Raw genomic sequence first — 21254 nt, forward strand, 5'->3', positions numbered from 1 at the left:
GTACGGCTCAGGGGCAGGGAATCCCTCTGCCTCAGGTGTAGGCTTCCTGCCCGTGTTGAGCGGATGATGGGGCCTGTAGCTGCACTCCATGCCTGATTTTTACCGTTCATCCACGCTGGGTGTGGGTAGTTCTGCTCTTCATCTTCCTTTTGAGTAAGGCATGTCGTCTACAGAAGTTACTGTGCATGCTTAGTTTGGGTTGGTGCTGATTTCTGAGTGTGTCTGTTAATGATAGTAAGTCATAAGTATATGTGGCAAAATACATATGCCCTTTTACTTTTTTTTTCTTTCTCTTTTTAATGGCATAATGTAGTAAGTGTTCTGTTTTACTTGTGTATGTTTAAGTGTGTTGTTACAGCCTTCCAATGGAGATAAAAGTAGTCAGAAGGTATGAAACAAGAAATAAAACAGCAGCAACAGAACTGTCATCATCCAAATCCCGAGTTGATTGGAGACGCACTAAGAGGGAGCTCATACTACTTGACAGTAATGATGAATCCTCGGGTACCTCTGAGGAGGAAGAGCCTAGTACATCAGAAGATGAAGTAGATGACAAAGATGAAACTGCTGTGAAGAACAGCCTTTCAGGTCACAAAGAGAAAAGTCACAATGGGGAAGTAACAGACAGTAGTGAGGATGAGGAGTGCATTGTGCCTGGAAAGCGCAAAAGGTTGAACTCATCTGTCTTGTATGACAGTGATGAAAGTGAGGACAGTGATATACTTGTTAGAAAAGTTTTTGCCAAGCGCCACTGTATAATAGATGAAGATGAGAATTCCAGAGAACTACAACCTGATAAAAACTGCTCTACAGAAAATGGTTCTACTAATAAGAAAGTGTTTGCAAAATTGAAACAGCTTGCAAGACAAAGAACAACCTGGAGATCTGGCAGAAGTGAAAATTGTGAGGTCTGGATTTTACCTTTGAAATTCAGTTAGAGAAAATATTGAATGTAAGGGAAGACAAATCATAGAATAGGGTATAAAATGGATATAAAATCAAGTTGATATAAATCAGTAGGATTTTAGTTATTTTGAGGTTTTTTTTTATTTCTGACAAATCAGTAGTTCTGTCACATTTTAACAGTTGTCACATTAACAAGAAAACAATATTGACTGCTGAAAACCTTTCTTTGGTTTAATTTTAATCACTGAAGAGTTAAGAATTTCATTTGCTCTTTCAGGCATTCTGATGACTAAGCAGCTTAGAATGCAGGTATCTTCTCTACGTAGTCAGAAACGAAACACTTCTGTATCATGAAAAGGACTCTCCTCTTTAACGTGAAAGGACCATCAAGTTATTTTTATCAAGAAGCAAAATACCGGCTGAAGTAACTTAGAGAGCTCATGTTAGCTTAATTCGTACAAATAGCCTAAAGAGGGGTACATGGAGATGGCCAAGTAATTGTCCTCTAGCACGGAATGATGTATTTTCTGGAAGCAGTATTTCTGTTAATTGAACGAAAGGTGCAATTAGAAGGGCAGAAATCTTATCCAGTATATGTAGTATTTTGTCACTGCAAATACTGAAAATTCTTGTGTTTGAAATACTTTTTTAAATTTCCTTAGGACTCTAGTAGTGAAGCAGAAATGGAGGAGGAGCCGTTCTCTCACTTGCCCCTCACGCCCACAGAAGGTAGTGAAACTGACTGCAACAGCTTGAAAGATTTTATAGTAGAGGAAGAAGAAGATGATGATGATGATGACACAAAGCATGTAATGGGTGAAAACGAGCCACAACACAAGGAACTGAATGGATCAAATAGTTTGCTGGCAAACTATGTCCCAAACTGTAAGATCAAAACTAGTGACAATTCTGTATGTACAGCTTGCTTGTAGTGATGTAATAAATACTAATGGAGTGAAAATAATTATAACATAGGCTAGCATAGTTTAAAAGCAGATCCCTAAAAGGCTTGAATTTGTTGTGGAAGTACTCTGATTTCCACAGTAAACTTTTACAGTCTTTCTGTATCTTATTAAAGGGAGGGTATGATTTGGAGCGAAGAAAAGGAAACCCTATTGCAGTTTTTTTAAGTTGATCTAATTTAGGATGAAATAGGCTACCTATGAAGCAGTCATTCCTGTGGAGGCCTAAAAGTGTCCTCCATCTTAAGATATATGCTGAGAGCAGCTGTGTTAATTCTGGCCATATTCTGTTCTGGAGATTGATGTAAAATTCTTGCCATGGTTTTGGGGACTTGGGATTTTTATTAATTTCTTTTTTTAATGTATTTTCATTTGATGGCTGTTGAGATGGAGGAGCACAAGTCTCTGGGGGGTAGTGTTCTGAATTTAGGAGACGTTTTCAGCCAAACTGCAGAGAGTGAGATAAATGTTTCAAGTTGTTCTTTTGTAAAAACTGGTATCTAGATGGAGCAGAGGGATCCGAAACACAACTTTATGCTAGTCATCTTCTTGTGTATCTTGTTATTCAGAAGCAAGTATGTACTGACAGAACAGTCAGCACTGGTGTGGATGGTCACAGCCGTATTATTTTGTCCCCAGTAAAGACCTGAGCAGAATATTTGTATTTGAAAGAAAATTAGAAAACAGAAAAATGAACAAAAAAAAAAAAAGCAATAAGCCTGGCCTTCTCTGGTTTGCATTATTTCCTGCTATTCATAGAATTACTTTCTTCTTTTAGTGCTTGTAGCTCTTCTTGCTGAAAGGATGTGTAACTTAAAAATGCTAAAATTCATTAAGATTTTTGGGATGAGAAGCACTGTGTAAAAACAAGGTCTTAAAGATGTGGATGTTGTATATTGAAATGAGTTTTAAAGCCAGTTTTAAGTGACTTTAAAATTCTAAATTTGTGATAATGGAAGAAAGGAATTCTTCTTAAAAGACTTTTAACATTGCTTACTTCTTCTTTTCTCTTTTGGTAAACTCTGGTTATATTGCCTTCTTCCCAGTATCTCGCTGTGATCATTATGTACACTTCAAAAGAATAGTAAAGGCTTTCCTCATAAATGCAATTGATGACACTTTTCTGAGCTCATTATATGGTAAGTAAATCACATTAAATAATACAATAGTGCATTCAAAGTTATATAAAGACATTTATTCTAGGGAAAGATGTGTCTCCTGATTATAGCACTGTGAGTCCTGAGATCTGGTTTTGGTTTTGCTGCTCTCTGACTTGGGGGCAGCGGGAAATCTTTCTGAAAAGGGATAGAGTAATTGTGGAAAAATGTGTAGACTTAATTCCTTTAAGCCTAGGAGGCATTCTGATATATAGGGAAGTGTTTCTGTCTTACTGATCAGCAGTAACAGTTCTAGCATGAAAGCAAAATTAGTTTAGAAGTAGATATCTCAAGGAAAACATTGCGAGATCAGCTGATCTGTCATAATTTCACACGCTTCATAGCTTTTTTTGAGGAATTTAATAGCTAATAAATAATTTTATTTATGGAGATTATTCCATATCTGATTTTTTTTTTTATTATTATTCTTTTCTTTAAACATTCATGCTTTCAGATAAATTTCAGTGGCAGTCAGTTCTGGCCTTGTTCTTGCTGAGGAAATGCTTTTTGGCACTTGGCCTAGTGGTGTTGAATGGCAACCTCACACGTAGTTTCAGAAGCACTGTAAAGATGGGATTAATGGGAGAGGATTATCAGCATCAGGTTGTGGAAGGAGTCAGCAGAGTGCCAAAGAGAGGAAGTTTTGGTGTCATCAGGAGCTAGAGAGAGCAGAGAAACTGAAGTATACCAGAGACTTCAGAATAAAGGCTCTGTATTCCTGAAGCTAAAAATGTCTTTCATCTACCACTGCTAGTTCTTTCACGTGTTAGTTCCGTTTTGTTTTACCAAGTAAAAACAAGCTTATGGAAAGTAATAAGTAAACTTTGCCAAACTGATGTTGTAATAGCTTCTTTCTATTTCAAATTGTATCTGCTCTATAAAGCTAACAACTTATTGCCAAGATGCTGCAAGTAGAGCAGTGTGTGGGTGAGTTGGAAGTTGTATTCTGAAGGTTGTATGTCTTTCTGAGGAACATGGTATAGTATGAACGCAACCCAGCATTACAAAGATGTATTTTATAACACAGAGTGGATTTTTTGAGTTAATGGAAGTGAATATCTGACAGAGTTTGAATCAAGTGCAGGCTTGTTTTTTTATTGCGAAGGATTTCTTTATGGTCTGTCACAGCCTCTTCAAGCTCTTAGCGTAGCTGACTTACTGAAAATGTGTAAAGTGTATATGGAAAAACAATTGTAATTATGGTGTCTATAATGACAGCTGGTCTTATATAAAAAGCTAGATAGCCAGTAGTCCATCTTGGTCGTGTTTCCTTTGATAACAGCATTGCTAAAAGACACAGGAAAGTAACTGAATTAACTTGCATGTCTGTACGTGCTGAAGCTCAAGATAAGTATGAATTAGCCTAGACCTATGAAAGTCCGGTTTAATTCCTAGAGTCCAGCACATTTGGGAGACAGTTGTGGAATAGTGGTGGGTTTACCCATCCTCACACTCATTTATTTCTTTTGTTTAGTAAATATTTAGAAGTACTTATGCTGATTAACTCAAGGCATCTGCCTGTGCTGATGTAATGTAAAGGCCGGTTCCGGCATGCTCTTTCTTAGTGATGAAGAGAGTTCTCAGAATTTCTTCTGTGAAGCAGCTCAGAGGTGTTTGTTTTCGTGGATTGCAATCTCTTCCCTTATACATTATGAACGCTTACATAAACTGGACAAAAAGCAGGACACTCATTTTCCCTCCCCACTTTTCCATTCTTATAAATAGGATTGAGTGAATGGCTCTCCATTTGGGATGCCAGCTTTTCACTGTAATATTGATTGTAGAGTTTACTCATGTACCTCTTGTGACACAGACTTTTAAAATAATTAAATATGTCATTTTATCAAAGCTGCATGGATCACTTTTATGGATAACAGTAGCAAATGTATTCAGGGATAATCTAATAAAATAATTCCTAGTTCTTAGCAAGCAGAAGCATAACATCCTTGAAAATTTCATTTGAAGAAACTTGTACAACATAGAGTTGGCAGCAAATTAATAACAACTCTCAATTAACAGATGGAACAAGACATAAGAAGTATGCACAGGATATGTTGCTCTCACTTCATTATTTGGATGACCGCTTCATTCAGCCTCGTCTTGAGAACTTAGTCTCTGGAAGTCGTTGGAAAGATCGATACAAGGTATGCAGCTTCTACTTTCAAGAGAGACGTGGTCTCCAAGTCATACTATTACTGATGGGGTGGGGTGGGGGGGTGTTATACTGTAATTCTCTGTAAAGATACAATAAGTGCTCTGTGTGTGTGTGTATATATGTACTCATTTTTAATAGAAAGTCATTCTTTAACTTATGTAACTTGTTTTGATGCTTCTGTTATTTATTCTGATTATTTTGATATTTATATCAGAAGTATTTTATATGTTTATAACCTGATAAGCATTCAGGTAACAGAACAGAATCTCTTCTCAATTACCTGAATGCTGCTTCTGCTAATTCAGCAGATGACTTTCTGAGATTTTTTTGTTACCTGCTAAATGTTATAACAAAATTTCTTCTTCCCCTCACAAAAAAGATAAACCAGTATGTTCATAATGAACCTTCTACTGCTTAAAAAACCCTGAAGTGAATATAAAGTACCCCAGTCATTGCATACAAATTGCTGAAATAGTATTAGGGTAACCTTTGTCACTGTAATAAGTGTGGCCAGTGGAGAGATACAGTGTATTTATTTGAAGCAGACCAACTGATACAGTTGCACACCCACCCCCTCCAAAAAAAGAAAGGAGGTAAGATTAAAGTAAGTGCAAGGATGCAGAATCCATTCCTTAGGTCTGAAGCTAAAAGAAAGTATTAATGAACTAGAACTGAGTGGAGTTTTGGAAAATGATTGAGGAGGTACATGTTCACAACTTAATGGTGAAAGACTTCAAATTTTTAATCTCCTTGCTTTCACTTACACTAATCTTGTGTGAGTACAGAGTACTCAGCAGCCGAATTCAGGCGTCTTTCAGTTCAAGAGGATTCTTTAATGTTATTTGAAATCTGTTTTTCAGGAACGTGTGGATTGTTACCCGAATGTTCGCATAACCTTGAAAAGCCCAAAATACATGTCTTGTCATGCCTGTGAATTGAATCGTTATTGTAAGTTTAATGTGCTGCTCTCTGGAAAGCTTTACAATAGCAGAACACTGGAAACGGATGACTTCATGTCAGATGACAAACAGGTAACTTCAAACAAGCATCCTGTATTATTATTGTTAAGCTTTGTCTCATGTTACAGAAAATCATACAAAGAATAGAAATCTTATCAATACATCTAATGTCTGTAGTGCTGGAGACAGGAGTTAAGCCACTGCACTTCCATGTCTAAACCCTATTAATTTTTTTAACTATTATGACCATTTTGCAGTCTAGAGAAGTATATTCCTGGATTTAACTAGGAATTATGAAGGAAGTTGCTACGGAACTTGAGAGGGTGGATAAAGGCGTACGCCTCTCCCCCAACCTCTCTTATATGGTGGGAAGGCACTAATGAAAGGTATCCTTGAATAAACCTAACTCTTACAAAGAAGATAAATGTGATGAGTTTCTGTGACCTTTGTTTTTGCCTGCATCACAGTAATAGACATGCTATTTCCTTCCCACTTTTGCCACTTAATATTAGCACCTGATGCAGCACATGTACTTGCATTATGGTAAGTGCTAGCAAGTATACCCAGTTGTGAGCTGGACTTCATGATCAAAAAGACGTACGATAGGGTTTATTGATATCTCTCACCCTCAAGTCAAAAACTGACATTTGCCTCAATTTTTTCTCTGCTTCAAATTTCTCAATTTCTAATCTCAAATCTAGTCTGAGTGTTATCCAGGCCAAGGAAACTAGGTACCTGCCATCCTGCACATCCTACTCAGCATGCTTGTCTTTTGCGGCACATGGGGAGGCAGTCTGAAACCGTGTGTCAAAGAGGCTGAAAGCATGCATGAAGTTTCACATACTAACCAGAGCGCTGATAGAGCACCCAGTCAGTTATTACTAAGTAGCTTTTTGTTTGGCCAGAGAACATTTAATAGAAGACTCAAAATCCTAAAGTGAATGCAGATCTTAAAGAAAGGAAGACCAGAAGAAATTATACAACCGTGATGCTCTGAACATGCCTGGAATACCAGGTTTCACCCAGGAAAAATACTGCAACTTTTTTTTTATCTTGAATAGATCTGATGCCTGAATCTGGGATTTTAAATCAAGAATGACATTTGCCTCAGATTGACCTATATTTTAAATATCAGAATGCCTTTTCACTGCAATAGGATCATTTGAAAGCCCTTTACCTTTGTGTAATGCCTGTAAGACTTTCCCAGCAGGAATCTTGCATTGATTATCTTTCAGAAATATTATAAAATTAACTTTCTGTATGACAGTCATCTCCATTGAATGATTGTGTTTTCTGTTTTGTTGCACGTGAGGTTTGTTCTGCATTGGGTCACTAGATTTGCTAATTCTGTGCCTGCTGTGCCTGTAGCATTTGGAGCACCCATGTGCGCTCCAGTAGTTCTTGTTTGCTGTAGGTCAGAGCACTGAGTGAATAGAGCACTGTCATTCTCATAGTCCAGTTGCACCTTAGTCAGAATTTATGGCTTCGTGGTTTGGATTTTTTCACATCCACTCTTTACCATGTATCTCTTCACTCAGGACAAAGTATCTTGACATCTCAGTTGCATTTACACTTGAAATTCACAGAATAATTAGGGTTGGAAGGGACCTCTGGAGATCATCTAATCCAACCCCGTGCCAAGGCAGGGCCACCTAGAGCAGGTTACACAGAAAAGTGTCCAGGCGGGTTTGAATGTCTCCAGAGAGGGAGACTCCACGACCCTCCTGGGCAGAATTACTGATCTCCTTTTGAGAAGACTTGTTCCTAACTACTTCAGTATGTTTTATTAGAGCCTTTTTCTTATTACTGCATTATCAGAATTACTTGTCCAAACTAGAAGGTACATTTTTGTCACTCAGTTGTCTCTACTAAGGCATTTTGGATTAAATTTTGTTCTGGGAATGAAACACACCTTTTCTGTTGTTACATAATGGGTGTTCCTAATATTTAGGGATCTTCCCTTCAAATTTACAGCTACCAGTAATTGTTACGATTAAGTATGCATATGATCTTCTTACAATGTAATTCATGACCTTACGATAACTCAAAGCACACAATTTGTCAAGAATAAAATATTGCTAGTTGTGTACCAAGCTGATACCCAAGTTTTGAGAAGCTTTAGAAGATATATTTCTTTTCTTTGTGAGTGTAAATAATTTTTGAATACAGCTCAAGTTCCTCACAGTATTTGCTAAAATAAATGTCAGAACAAGTTATATTTTGAAATGTTGTATAATAGGATTTCTTATATACAAATGAAGTGAATCCCGCATCAAATTGGAAGTACACCTTGCTGAAGCTCATGCCTGTCTTGTTTAGATCTTTGCAAATATTCTAACTTAAGAGATCTGTGGGGTGCCAGTGTGCTTTTCACAATATCGTCATACTGGGCTCTGTGTGTAATGCAGAATCTGGGAAAATCTGTGCTCCCATTTTTCTTAAATAGATGACAAATCCTTCTGAGCAGCAGTTGTTCATACTCTGCTTTAGTTCGTCTTGTGCATGGTAGTTAAGAGAGTTAGGCTTTTCCAGCAAGGCTTTTCCCCACAATTACTGCAGAAAAACAGTAAGTCTTTGGCACATATACTAGCACTGATAACTGCATTCCATTGTACAGTCATTATTCCTTACATATGAGTCTCTAAACTTAGATTAGGTTTTCATGGGGAGGTGCGTGCCTTACCTAACCAGAAATAACAAGTGAACTAGCACAAGAATTTAATCTTAAGTGTGGAAATAACAGTAGAAATTCCGTCTCTGCTGTCCAAATGTTGTCCTACATAAAGCAGTAAGTATTTTTCACTTTGGAAAAAAAATTGAAATATCCTACTGAATATTGAACTAACTTCCTAGTTCATTTTTGTCCTCTTCAGCTTAACAGTGGAAAATGAGAGCTTTTTCTTACCCTGCATACCCCAGCATCTGGTAAGATGCCTGTCAATATAGATCAGGGGCTGTACAACAGATCCAGGAGATGAAGTTACTGAGCACTTTCCAGTAACTTTCTATTGTGCCTTTGTAATGCAACATTCATGTTCTTATGATGACCTGTAATTTAGACTGCTAAAATCACTGTTCTTAAGTAGTGTTTGAAGTTCTGCTGGCAACACATTGATCAACTCATCCTGCCAACTGAGAAAAAAAGGAGGAAATAAAGAGAAAAGGCACAGAGCTATATGAAACTGGCATTTCAGGAACTTAATTGACTGAAAGAGGAGGCAGTTCAGCACTGGCAGGTCAAGTTGAATGGAAGCACGTAGTTGGACTGTTTTCTAAAGTTTTGTTTGAAAATACCCAAGAAAAGTGGATGCAGAGAGAACAAAAAACAGACGTCCAGCCCTCCTCTTCTGCATAAAACTTTCCTTTTCTCTCATCTCTCAAGTATTCTGTTTTGCCAATAGAAAGAGAAGAGAAACAGCTGTTCCAGTTTTGCTTAGGCTTGCAGTGATTGTTGTGTGTGGCTGCCAATTCTCATTCCTCCATGGTCAGGAAGAATTCAATTGTTTAGAGGTATATGTGTCCCCCACACCTCTTTGTTCCTGTGTCACCTGGATTGTAAACCTTTTTCTACTCTTAGTCTTGGTGTTCTGTTTCTGTTTGTAATCATGCTTAGAGGACATGGATTCAGTCATTACATGTTGTGCTGTTGTCAGGCTGTGCTCCTGCATTCCATACAAAGTGATTTAACACAACTTTGGCTGATATGGCCAGCTTGAGGAGATAAGTTAAGCATTAGGACACAGTCACTGAGAGGAAAAAATTAGCATGAGTACAGTACTGAGATTCTTTCCAAAGCTACATTCAGAAATAGCATTGTATTTTTAGACAGTCTTTCTTGCTTTAAAAACACAATACAATTACATTATACAATATTTAGCTATTTGGCTCTGGCATTTCTCCAAGGTGGAAATACTTTACACCTCATGCATAAATGAACTATAAAATTCCTTGCCATAAGATGCTTTGGAATCAAAAAGTGTTAGTGAGTCCCAAAAGGAATTAGACAGGTTCTTGGAGAAGCTTTTTCCACACTTACGGAACTTGATAGTTGGGATGATACAGACTGGCTTAACTGTTGACTCTTAGAAGCTGTATGGTAATGTTGTGATTGATCTGGTGTTCATCCTGCATCTTATAGTAACTTCCTAAATATCTCCTGTTAGCTGTTGTTGCAGGGGAAGTACTGGGCCATCTGCTGAATGCAAGATGGTATCTTCTATTTTACATCACGTAATGTTCAAGATGCTGCACCTCATGTTTGGGATACTTGAAAAGTTATGAAATGCCCTATGAAACACCACAGCTCAGTTCTTGTTTGTTTCAGTATTTGGAATGGTGTTACTGGAAATCTGAGTGAATCAAGGTTATGTATTGGTTGGTAGGTCTTGCACTTTTGGAAGCACCTGTAGCACCAAACACAGCTTTTCAGTTTTGGGCAGAGTAGAAAATGGAGCTGTACCTAAGTACATGCACATAAGCAGTAGAGGTTTTCAATATAGTGATGGGATTTTTTATTCAGAGCAGCCCTGCGGAGAGGAACTTGGCGGTGTTGGTTGATGAGAAAATGAATATGAGCCAGCAGTGTGCTCTTGCAGCCCAGAAAGCCAGCCATATGATGGGCTGCATCAAAAGGAGCGTGACCAGCAGGTCGAAGGAGATGATCCTACCCCTCTACTCTGCTCTCGTGAGACCTCACTTGGAGTATTGTGTGCAGTTCTGGTGTCCTCAACATAAAAAGGACACGGAACTGTTGGAACAAGTCCAGAGAAGGGCCACGAGGATGATCAGGGGACTGGAGCACCTCCTGTATGAAGACAGGCTGAGGAAGTTGGGGCTGTTCAGCCTGGAGAAGAGAAGGCTGCGTGGAGACCTCATAGCAGCTTTCCAGTATCTGAAGGGGGCCTATAGGGATGCTGGAGAGGAACTCTTCATTAGGGACTGTAGTGACAGGACAAGGGGTAATGGGTTAAAACTTAAACAGGGGAAGTTTAGGTTGGATATAAGGAGGAAATTCTTTCCTGTGAGGGTGGTGAGGCACTGGAATGTGTTGCCCAGGGAGGTTGTGAATGCTCCATCCGTGGCAGTGTTCAAGACCAGGTTGGACGAGGCCTTGGGTGATATGATTTAGCGTAAGGTGTCCCTGCCCATGGCAGGGGGATTGGAACTGGATGATCTTAAGGTCCTTTCCAGCCCTCACGATTCTATGATTCTATGACTCTAAAACATGTGATCTAGATCACGTTAAACCACTGGTTCTTTGTTCTAGAAAGAAGCACCTCCTATATGAAGACGGGCTGAGAAAGTGGGGGCTGTTCAGCCTGGAGAAGAGAAGGCTGCGTGGAGACCTCATAGCAGCCTTCCAGTATCTGAAGGGGGCCTATAGGGATGCTGGGGAGGGACTCTTCACTAGGGACTCTAGTGATAGGAGAAGGGTTAAAACTTAAACGGGGAAGCTCCATCCCTGGTAGTGTTCAAGGCCAGGTTGGACAGAGCCTTGGGTGACATGGTTTAGTGTGAGGTGTCCCTGCCTATGGCAGGGGGGTTGGAACTTGATGATCTTAAGGTCCTTTCCAACCCTAACTATTCTATGATTCTATGATCTCAAGATGGTTAATATTCCAGTTAATAACCATCTGCTGAAGATCAGATCAAAAGGTCTTTTAAGTGAGTGTGACTTAACTTCAGTGATGTTATGCCTGCTTATATCAGTTGAGCTGCTGGTTGATGTATTTAAGAAACGAAGCATATTCATATATTTAAGAACATATATAACACCGATAAATATCAATGTAGCTTATAAAATCATTATAATTATGCTTTTCTGTTGCTGTCATTGTCAATAGGTCTAGATACCAAGTAGATTGGGTGTTTTGGGGAACTGCTCACAGATGCAAACTTTTGATCATGGACCCTTTTTTTCTCAGTAAAACTACATCAGTTTCTCCTGTGTGTATCAGGAGCTGATTTTCTTTACACATGTATTAATCATGTTGCTTTTGAGTGTAGAAAACCTAACCTCTGAAAACCAGCCAAAGGTAGATTTCTTACCTGATAGGCTTTGTCTCCATGGGTAGGAGTAGTAATCAGTGCACCTGTGGTCATTCACAGGGAACAGATTTCCTCTTCTGATTTGCCATTGTATGTACTCGAACTCCTGCTCTTGTAGAAATGGAACATAATTCACTCTTGTGAAATGCAGAATATCTGTCCTTAAGTGCAGATGAACTTTTATTCTTTCTCCCTCCCCACACCTCCAATTTCACCCACTCTTTGTGAAGATTTAGGATGGCCAAAGATTCTTGTAACCAATTAGTATATTGCCCAGTATTTTCAGGTATTTCTTACTTCTTAACATCTTTGAATAACATCTGAGCTCAAGATACGTGCAAACACTTGCCTGTATTTAATGTTAGTGCTGAGAGATGATAATGAATCTACTCTAATCCATGCTCTGATTATGTATTTACATGCATATTTACCACTTGTTTATCTATAAAGATTGCTGTAAGAAAAACTATTAAATGAGACAGTTGTGTCTTTTCTGCATAGATATTGTACAAGTAAAACTGGTGATAAGTAGGAGATGCAGCAGAGGCTTTGACTTCTACAGTGTTATGGCTAGCTATACCTCCCAGGCAGTTGCAGGTTAACATTTGCATTGTATAAAACCTCAGTTTTCAGATTTTAATTTTATGAAAGACAATCTTTCTATATATTTATTAAATACATGTTTCTAGGTGTGTGTCTATTTGCATTCATATGTATTTCTTGAAAAAATATTGAATACTATGACACTACAAAATGCTAAAACTGGTATTTCATGTCTCGGGGAAGTAGCACATACTGAGCAAAAGTAATCAAATAATTTCTCTTCCTCTGCTTTCACAACATGGTGGTTGCCTAAATTGTTAATGATTTTGTAATGAAGTGCCACCAGGAGATAGGAGAGATACTACCAACTATGAACATGTTGTGTGTGCAAGAAAACGGTACCGATAAGCTGCCATTGCACAGACTCGCTGGCTGCCTGCTTGCTCAGAAATTATTCTGCTGTGGCTGTAAAAACTACATGGAGTTTACGCTGATTTTATGTGTGTGGTGTCATTCTGTTTATTTCATTATTCAAAGCATTTTCCTAGACTGGCATAAAATCTTACTGGACTGACTTAGCCATTCTTTATATTGTCAAGAAAATCACAGTTCTATCGCAGAGTGATTTGTTCGCTTTGGCCTAGGTTTTGGAAGTTGGCATGGTGTGTGCAGATCGGACAAGAGTTTACCATAATTTGAAGCACTTCAAATACAAGTTGTACCTGCATTGTAGCTCCATTACCGAGTTAGATGGTTTTGAAGATGAACCAGTCAAAGACACAGTAGAACGTCTTTCCAGCCAGCTGGAAGACAGTGGGTGGATTCAGAAGGTACAACTGAGTTCTTTGATGTATCCTTTTCCAAGTAGATAAAAGCAAGCTGAGATAAAATGTCTGATTTAATTGATCAGTTCTGAATTACAGGGTTTCAGTAATACAACTCAGCTTAACCATTCATCCACTTCTGCTGACCCTATCTCTCTCACAGTGGTATGTTGCTGCGCTCACGCAGAGTTTGTGTCAGCTTGTGACATGAAGCTTTCTGACAGCTGCATGATCTCTGGGCTGTGGTGGGCAGGCTCCCATTTCATGTGGCAGCAGCAACACCACAAACTCAAGCTGTAACTTAGAAGCACTGGGAACGCATACATGAGGCACAGCAAGACTAATTTATTCTTCTGTTTAGGCTGAAGTACTTTGAATTATTCAGAAACACTTTATGAACTATTTTAAGACAACATGTAGTGCAATTGTATTTAGCAGGTTTTCAGATATCATTACATCTGAATTGTTGGCATGCTTGTTAATGTATTGAAGTACAAGAAGAAGCAGTCTTTATGTAATTCACTTATGAAACATTGATAAAATAATAAGTTTTTATTTTATTTGCAGAGATACAGTGATCTTGAAGACTGTATGAATGCTGCAGACAATTTCCAAGAAGAGAGAATAGATTAAGTGGTCACATCACATTTTGAAAGACATCTATAAAAAAATTGAATGACCTGCATTATGTGTGCACTTTATCTCTGCTTGGTCTTCAAGATTCTTTCTAGGCTGTTACGTTTAAATCCATATGCCTTCAACCGACTGTTTGAGAATTTGCTCTATTTTTTGTCTTATTTGCATCAATAATAACCCAAAGTTATATCAAATCAGTCCCTCCAGCCTTACTGCATAGGTCACTATAGGCTTCCTTCTGTTCTTAAAAATAACATCTCAATATCTGTTTATTTGTGAAATGTCCACCTGTTTATATTGAGCTGCATCTTAGGGAAGGTAGGAGATCATAGAATCATGGAATAGTTAGGGTTGGAAAGGACCTTAGGGTTATCAAGTTCCAACCACCCTGCCATCAGCAGGGACACCTCACACTAAACCATGTCACCCAAGGCTCTGTCCAACCTGGATTTGAACACTGCCAGGGATGGAGCATTCGCAACTTCCCTGGGCAACCCATTCCAGTGCCTCACCACCCTCACAGTAAAGAGCTTCTTTCTTAAATCCAGTCTAAACTTCCCCTGTTTAAATGTTAACCCGTTACCCCTTGTTCCATCACTACAGTCCCTAATGAAGAGTCCCTTCAGATACTGGAAGGCTGCTATGAGGTCTCCACGCAGCCTTCTCTTCTCCAGGCTGAACAGCCCCCACTTTCTCAGCCTGTCTTCATACAGGAGGTGCTCCAGTCCCCTGATCATCCTCTTGTCCCTCCTCTGGACTTGTTCCAACAGTTCCATGTCCTTTTTATGTTGAGGACCCCAGAACTGTACACAATACTCCAAGTGAGGTCACTCCAGCACCCTGCACCCTGGTAAGCCCTTTCAGATATTGGAGATGCTGAGATCTTTTGAAGAAGGTGCATTTGGAAATGGAAGGCTGCATTATGCGAGAACGTATGGCTTGCATCTACCTTCCTTGTTGCTCGTTATCTGCAAGTAAGTCCAACCACTTAGAATGGTAGTTATAATAAACAGGACCCAAATGCAAAGATCTGTTTCCCCTCTGAGGAGTCAGTATAGACTGTTGCAAGGCAACAGAGGAAATATGCTGCAGTCCCAACTCTGTTTGCAGCACAGCAGTCATCCTCTCTTTAGAGAGTAGGTGATGAGTCACATTATAGGCGTCAAACAGACTGAGTCTGGCTTAGCCTCTAAACGAACACTTGGGCCCACGTTGCTGCCTCTGATAAGCAGCTGGGGCAATTTACTGAGATTTTAAACATCAAATTACATTGTGCAAACTTAATGGCAACAACTTGCAGTAACTAAAAAAGAGAATGAATTAATGTGGCCATGCAAGATAAGAATTTTTCCAGGATAGCTTAGCAGAAAATAGGAGTTACTCAGAAATATGATGCATGGCTTAACTGGATCACATGAAGCCCAAATCAGACTTTTTGGGGGCCAGGGGAGTAGATTTTTGAGGATTTGGGAAAGGTCAAGTACTGTATTGTCCGATTTAAAAGCTGGACGTTACCTGGCAGTGTGTACTTGCAGTCCAGAAAGCCAACTGGATCCTGGGCTGCATCCAAAGGAGTGTGGCCAACAGGTTGAGGGAGGTGATTCTCCCCCTCTACTCAGCTCTCATGAGACCCCACCTGCAGTCCTGTGATCAGCTCCAGGGCCTCCAGTATAAGAAGTGTTCTTTCAACAAACTACTCTCTCAGAAGCAAAGAAATTGAAACCTTATTTCTCATGGATTTGTCCAGAAGAAATCCCTGCATTTGCTCTGCCCCTCTACTGGTAACAGATACACTGATTTGCCAGGCAATGGTGAACATGTGCTGCATTTTACCATAGAAACTGTACCTTTGATTCATTGTTCAGTGCCCTTCTTCCAGCATTCACTGTAAGAAATGAACTGCTCTTATATTTTAGCAGTTCAAATGCAGCAATGGTTTGTGCTATTAGTGTGAGCAGGTATCATCAGTTCTCCCTTGCCCCCATACAGATACAAGATTTATAAAACTGAGATAAAAAATCCCAGTAAACAGATTCGAGGCCTACTCTTAAATAAACTTATGTTGCAGAAATTATTTCCATACCTGAACTGCAAGATATGTAAATATTCTGAGATTTGATATATCTTATACCTATCTCCCTGGTTACCAAAGCAAGCACTCAGGAATCCATCTCAAATATATCCCTTTTAAGAAAGGTAATGTCCCTTGATGCCCCACTTCCTTCTGTTAACAGAACATCTGTACACTTTTGTTGACTTCTTTAGAATAATAAAATAAGATTCATGTTTGGTGTAATTTCGTTCTTACCAAGGAACAGTGTTCTGAACTAACTGAGGTTTGTACCACAAAATGGAGTATGTCCCCTCAGAGCCTTCCTGACTGATCTTAATTTCTGCTGCCTTTGGAATTTTCTGGAAACTCTCAAGACTGTACGATTTTTATGATTTTTATTTAAAATCTTTGCTGTCAAAATGGTTAATTTCTCATTTTGCCACATTTGAACTGTTTGCTGATAAATCACAAAATAAGTTTATGAAATTTTGCTTGCTGATTACTGATGCTATTTCAAGACTACATACATTGTGATCAAAAAGAAAATTCCTAGATTGTTCCAGTGATTAGTTTTACTCATCTTTTGATACCTACCGCATCCCAGATCACGTTTATCACCTCCTCTTCATTAACCTAAAAGGTGTGAGCTCTTAACTTCTTGTTCCCACAGGCATTTTGTTCCAGATCTGGGTTTTTTTTTTAAGAGGGATATAAAAGTATGCTGCTGAGCTTCTTGGAAGAAAGCACCTCCATCAGTGTATAAATCTTGTCTGTGACATCACCAGTTGGACTAAGACCGTGCCTCAAATCAACATCACTGATTCCTATTTCATTAGGAAACCAATACTCGATTTGGCTTGGCAGGGGCTGACATAGTGTTTGTGCAGGTGTAGTCTTTCTTCATCTTTGATATTGCCCTCACTGAGTGTCATGGTTTAAGGAAGTATTTTATGGCTGTTGTTTTACCTGAAGAGTTTCTGCAAGACAGAGACTGAAGCATCATGACATCACATTTACATTTGTCTTCACCACAGGAAACAAAAAGATTGCTTAGAAGAACCATACATGTAAAACTGCAGATCCAGTTTTCCAGGACAGGCTGTAAATGGTGGTAATACAGCACACAGTGCAAAGGGGGCTATTACCCCTATAGAGTGTTTATATATAGAAGTACTCAGTATTTCTGGTAGAAAAAAAAAAATCTGTGTGGCATTCTAATGACAGAAGAAGTCAGAAATCTGACTGGTCTTTCATACTTCCTTTTCCACACTAGAGAATTTGATGGAGTTAGGGGGTGAGAGAACATAATGTTTGTTCTGCTAGGCCATTTTTAATTGTCTTTAGTGTTAATTTTTGAAGTAGTAGTTCTAATTAAGATAAAGTACCTGTCTTAATGGAACAATGAAGAGAGCTCAGTAGGTGATTAGGCTTGGCAGGGGTGATTAATGGTCATACTTGGAAATTACCTTTGTTCCTGCAATGTTTCGATAACCTGCTTTAGTTGAATTTCTGTAACCGGAGACTGCGGTTAAGATAAAGTTCACATGAGGTATTTACGCAGAGGATCAGGGTTACTAATGTGATATACTCCTGGGAGAGAAGGCTCTCCTCAGCCTATGTTCTGTATCCAGTTCTAGTAAAATAGGAAAAGTTTTCACTGTGTCTATCAGTTTGGGGAAAGAAAGTCTTTGTGGATCAATAGTAGATAGCTGTTACTGACAGTGAAGTCATTGCCTGTTTCCCAAAGCAGCGTTTCTAGCAGTTTGTCAGGCAATTGCAGGCAATTCCCATGCTTACCTCCTCTAGGTTGCTTTTATACAGGGAGACTTGTATTTTTATCCTTTTTAAGTCTGTCTGGATAAACAGAGTGGGTGTGTTAGATAAACGTATAAATACAATACCACTCCAGTGCACACAAAACAGGCTTTATAAAGTTGACTTTCTGATTCTCCTTTGAGAAAGAAGTAGTACCAATTCCTAATCTCTGTTTAGAGGTTATACAAAAAGAATGTAAGAAAGTATGATCTACCAGCCAGGGAATAATGTGAGAAACATGTGAAATGGTATTGAAAGAACCTGGTAATAACCCCTCAGTGACTACACTGCCCTCAATTTTGGTATTTTTCTAGGTAAAAAGTGATGGTATGGGGTCATTTGGGTTATTTTTCCCTGTTTATTAAATAGGATGTAGACAGTTTCTTTAGATTGCTCCAGGGATTATATTCTTAATTAAAAACGTGGTGTGGGTGTGTAAAACAAGCCATAAGATTACTTATTTCACAGTTTAAACAGAGCAATTGCATGTACCTTGTGCCCAAAACTTAAGGACAAGAAAGCTTACTCAGGTGTAGTCAGACAGTCAGGCTCTGCCTCAAAGTTAAACAGTTCACCAGGTGAGCTGCCAGGCACGTGAGCCTGCCTGGCTGGGAATACCCCAGGAAATACATGTACATGTAACTGCAGTTGCTCAAAACGGCCAAGAACCTTTGCTGAAAGGCAAATAATGGACGTAGCTGAAGCTGTAAAGGTCCGGTTTCCAAAATCCTCCATAGGACTGATTAAGTATGTACCATTCTGGTGGAACTGATACAACTTGGAAGCGATTCTAAACACAGATGAAGAGGTGTGTGCCTCAGTTGGAGCTCATACTCAAGTTTTTAAGCAACACTGGTTCATCACAGTCTCTGTTCCATTTTTGGGAAGTTATTAGCACAATGGGATGTCTACGGTGAGAATTCCTGGCTGTGAACCCAGCACAAGTGTGTTGCTGCTCTGGAAGAGACTGCCGATGAGGGGAACTCAGATCTTCTACAGCAACAGGGGATTCACACAGAAAAAATGCTCAAGCATGACAGCTTGTGTGAGGGTGCAATGTCATGTAAGTGGTCACAAATCAGTGAAGGAAAAAGTAATGAATTATTCAGGACCTGTTACATTAATGTTTTATCACATGTATTAGAAAGCCTACAATGTGAATTGCGAGTATTGTTACAATAATGTTAGGAACTGCGTTTAAGAAAACTGACAACAAGCCAATTCAAACGCGACACCGGTGTCCAGGGCTGGGGACATTCACCAGGGTCTCCTGGGCAAAACCTGAAGAGCTGAAAAGACGGATTTGGGGCGTTTCCTCCTCGGGAACACCAGGGGCAGCATTTGCTGCGTATTGAGCCACCGCCGGGACTTGCAGCGCTGCCCTGTAACCAGCTGCCTCTCGCCTGAAAGGGCCGTATCAAACCACACAGCAAATGAGAGGCTGCTTGGCAAAAAGCGCATCCTAAACCTCTGGAGTTAAAATACAAACATCTTCGTTTTGAAAGATCATTCTCTGAGCTCTCCAAATTCATGTCAGAAAGGGAGAACTCCCGCAGGTACCCTAGTACCTTCTGGAGCAGCACCACTGGTTTAATATTGAAACAGCCACTTTGAAGACCCCAGCCCAGATTTTGATTGAAACACCCTTCCTTCTTCTCCCTGAGATGTGTGTGTTACTGTTACACGTGTACTCTGTGACTGACCCTCCAAAACACAGCGCTGACATCTGAGCTGTAAAGAGCGAATAAAAGCCTAAGCGAGGCCTGAAGCAAAGGTTACATTGCCCATTATTTTACAATCATTAAAATTTCATTTTATTTTCCACCTGTGCCAACCCGTTGTTCTCAACAGATGCACAGTGCTGTTGTCTATCAAATAATAACCCACTCTTCCTCAGTTGCTCAAGGCTGGACAAAAAAATCCCCTTCTCCTTCCTCTGAAGGTAGCACATCCACAAACCTGGCTTCCCCACACCTCGTCCCACAGAGAAGAATCCAAGTCTTTGCTGGGGTAAATCTGAATGCGCTGGAGGCTCTGGCTGGTGCCAACAGAGCCAGATCCTGGAGACGAACATGGATGTTTGTTCCTGCCTGAAGGAGATTAGGGTCATGGAAGGGCTTTTGCACTTCCTATATATCCAGTGCTGCAGATCTTCTATGTATTTTGGGGGCAATCTCCAGGAATGTATTATTTCATCATTGGCATTCAAAGTATTTATGTGCATGACCTTGGAAAGGGATAGAGCCACCTGAGAGGGTTATCACTAGATCCTCCTCACTCACAACTTAATGCTCCTGGTATGATGGGATGAAATTTGTAGGTTTTTCTGACTGGCTCCCCACAGCAGCGCTAAATGAGATGATGCACCCTTATTTTAGGGACTCTTAACTCCTGAAAGGCTTTCCATAGGGGCTGTGTCTCTGCACGCTTGGGGGGGGGGGGGGAGCATTTTTCTTCCCAGGTAGATATTAGGGAATTCTGGAGATAAAGCCACGGCAGCACGACAGCGTCTTGCTTTTAATACAGCCGACCAACTCTGAGCTATTCCTGCCGCCTCCCTCGCAGCTCACCTCCAGCACCCCGCCGGCCACCCGTCGCAGCAAGGCCAGTTTCGGGGGCCCGGTCTCGCAGCAGCGGCCACCCCTGCTCTGCCCGGAGGGGTCGTTCAGGACAAGCGCACGGCCTGGGCTGTGCGGGCGCAGCTCCGGACCCGCTGTCCCCAGCTCCAGCGTCCCGGGGCCGTCCCGTGCGTGCGAGCGCCCGGGTAAAGACCGCTTGTTTTTCTACCGCCTGTTCCAGAGGAATCCAGCCGGTCGGGGAGCGCAGCGCCGCGACTGATTCGAGGGCTTGCTCCTTCGCACTCGCTCGCCCGAAGGTCTCGCCACCGGGAGGGAGGAGGGAGAGCGGGAGGCTGCGCTCCGCGGCGGCGGCTCAGCGCACCCAGGTACAGAGCGAGGAGGCGAAAGGGGATTTCCTTGGCTTCCTCCCATGCAAATACCTCCCGGAGAGCGGCGGCGGCAGCGGCCCGACTCCCCTCCGCGGCCGCTGGGAGGCTCCGCGCCTCGCCCCGGCCTCCCCGGCGGCCGCGCCGCCGGTGACACCCGCCCCCCGCCTCCGCGCACCGCGGACCCGCTCCGCGCCGCACCGCGCCGAGGGGCAGCCCGGGCAGGCGGCAGCGGGCGGCGGCAGCGGAGGC

At 40.7% G+C, this 21254-nt stretch overlaps 2 protein-coding genes across 3 annotated transcripts in view; both read left to right on the forward strand.

The window, feature by feature from the left end:
* Positions 1-14387, forward strand: CCDC82 (coiled-coil domain containing 82). Of its 2 annotated transcripts, XM_061457845.1 has the most exons (7): positions 275-908; positions 1569-1791; positions 2915-3007; positions 5045-5169; positions 6041-6211; positions 13375-13560; positions 14122-14387. In XM_061457845.1, exons 1-7 carry the CDS (start codon positions 366-368, stop codon positions 14185-14187), a joined length of 1407 nt encoding a protein of 468 aa, XP_061313829.1. In that variant the 5' UTR covers positions 275-365; the 3' UTR covers positions 14188-14387. The 2 variants fall into 2 exon arrangements, with proteins under 2 accessions (XP_061313830.1, XP_061313829.1); XM_061457846.1 differs by lacking the exon at positions 6041-6211 and having other exon boundaries at positions 1-908.
* Positions 14388-20462: 6075 nt separating this feature from the next.
* The window catches only part of MAML2 (mastermind like transcriptional coactivator 2), a 214038-nt gene continuing 213246 nt past the window's right edge, over positions 20463-21254 (forward strand). The window contains exon 1 of the mRNA XM_061457844.1: positions 20463-21002. The gene's annotated coding sequence lies outside the window, so the exon portion shown is untranslated. The remainder of the gene's footprint in view (positions 21003-21254) is intronic.

Source organism: Pezoporus flaviventris, unplaced genomic scaffold (genome assembly GCF_033815535.1).
Source record: "Pezoporus flaviventris isolate CSIRO_AGI_PZ_B2104156 unplaced genomic scaffold, CSIRO_AGI_Pfla_v1 ptg000025l, whole genome shotgun sequence".
Classification (NCBI taxonomy): domain Eukaryota; kingdom Metazoa; phylum Chordata; class Aves; order Psittaciformes; family Psittacidae; genus Pezoporus; species Pezoporus flaviventris.

Bases quoted from the DNA above. Each gene is read 5' to 3' on its own strand.
- CCDC82 (XM_061457845.1), top strand. From the start codon at position 366: ATGGAGATAAAAGTAGTCAGAAGGTATGAAACAAGAAATAAAACAGCA. The intron at 909-1,568 runs GTCTGGATTTTA...AAATTTCCTTAG, and splicing joins GCAGAAGTGAAAATTGTGAG to GACTCTAGTAGTGAAGCAGA. The intron at 13,561-14,121 runs GTACAACTGAGT...TTTTATTTGCAG, and splicing joins ACAGTGGGTGGATTCAGAAG to AGATACAGTGATCTTGAAGA.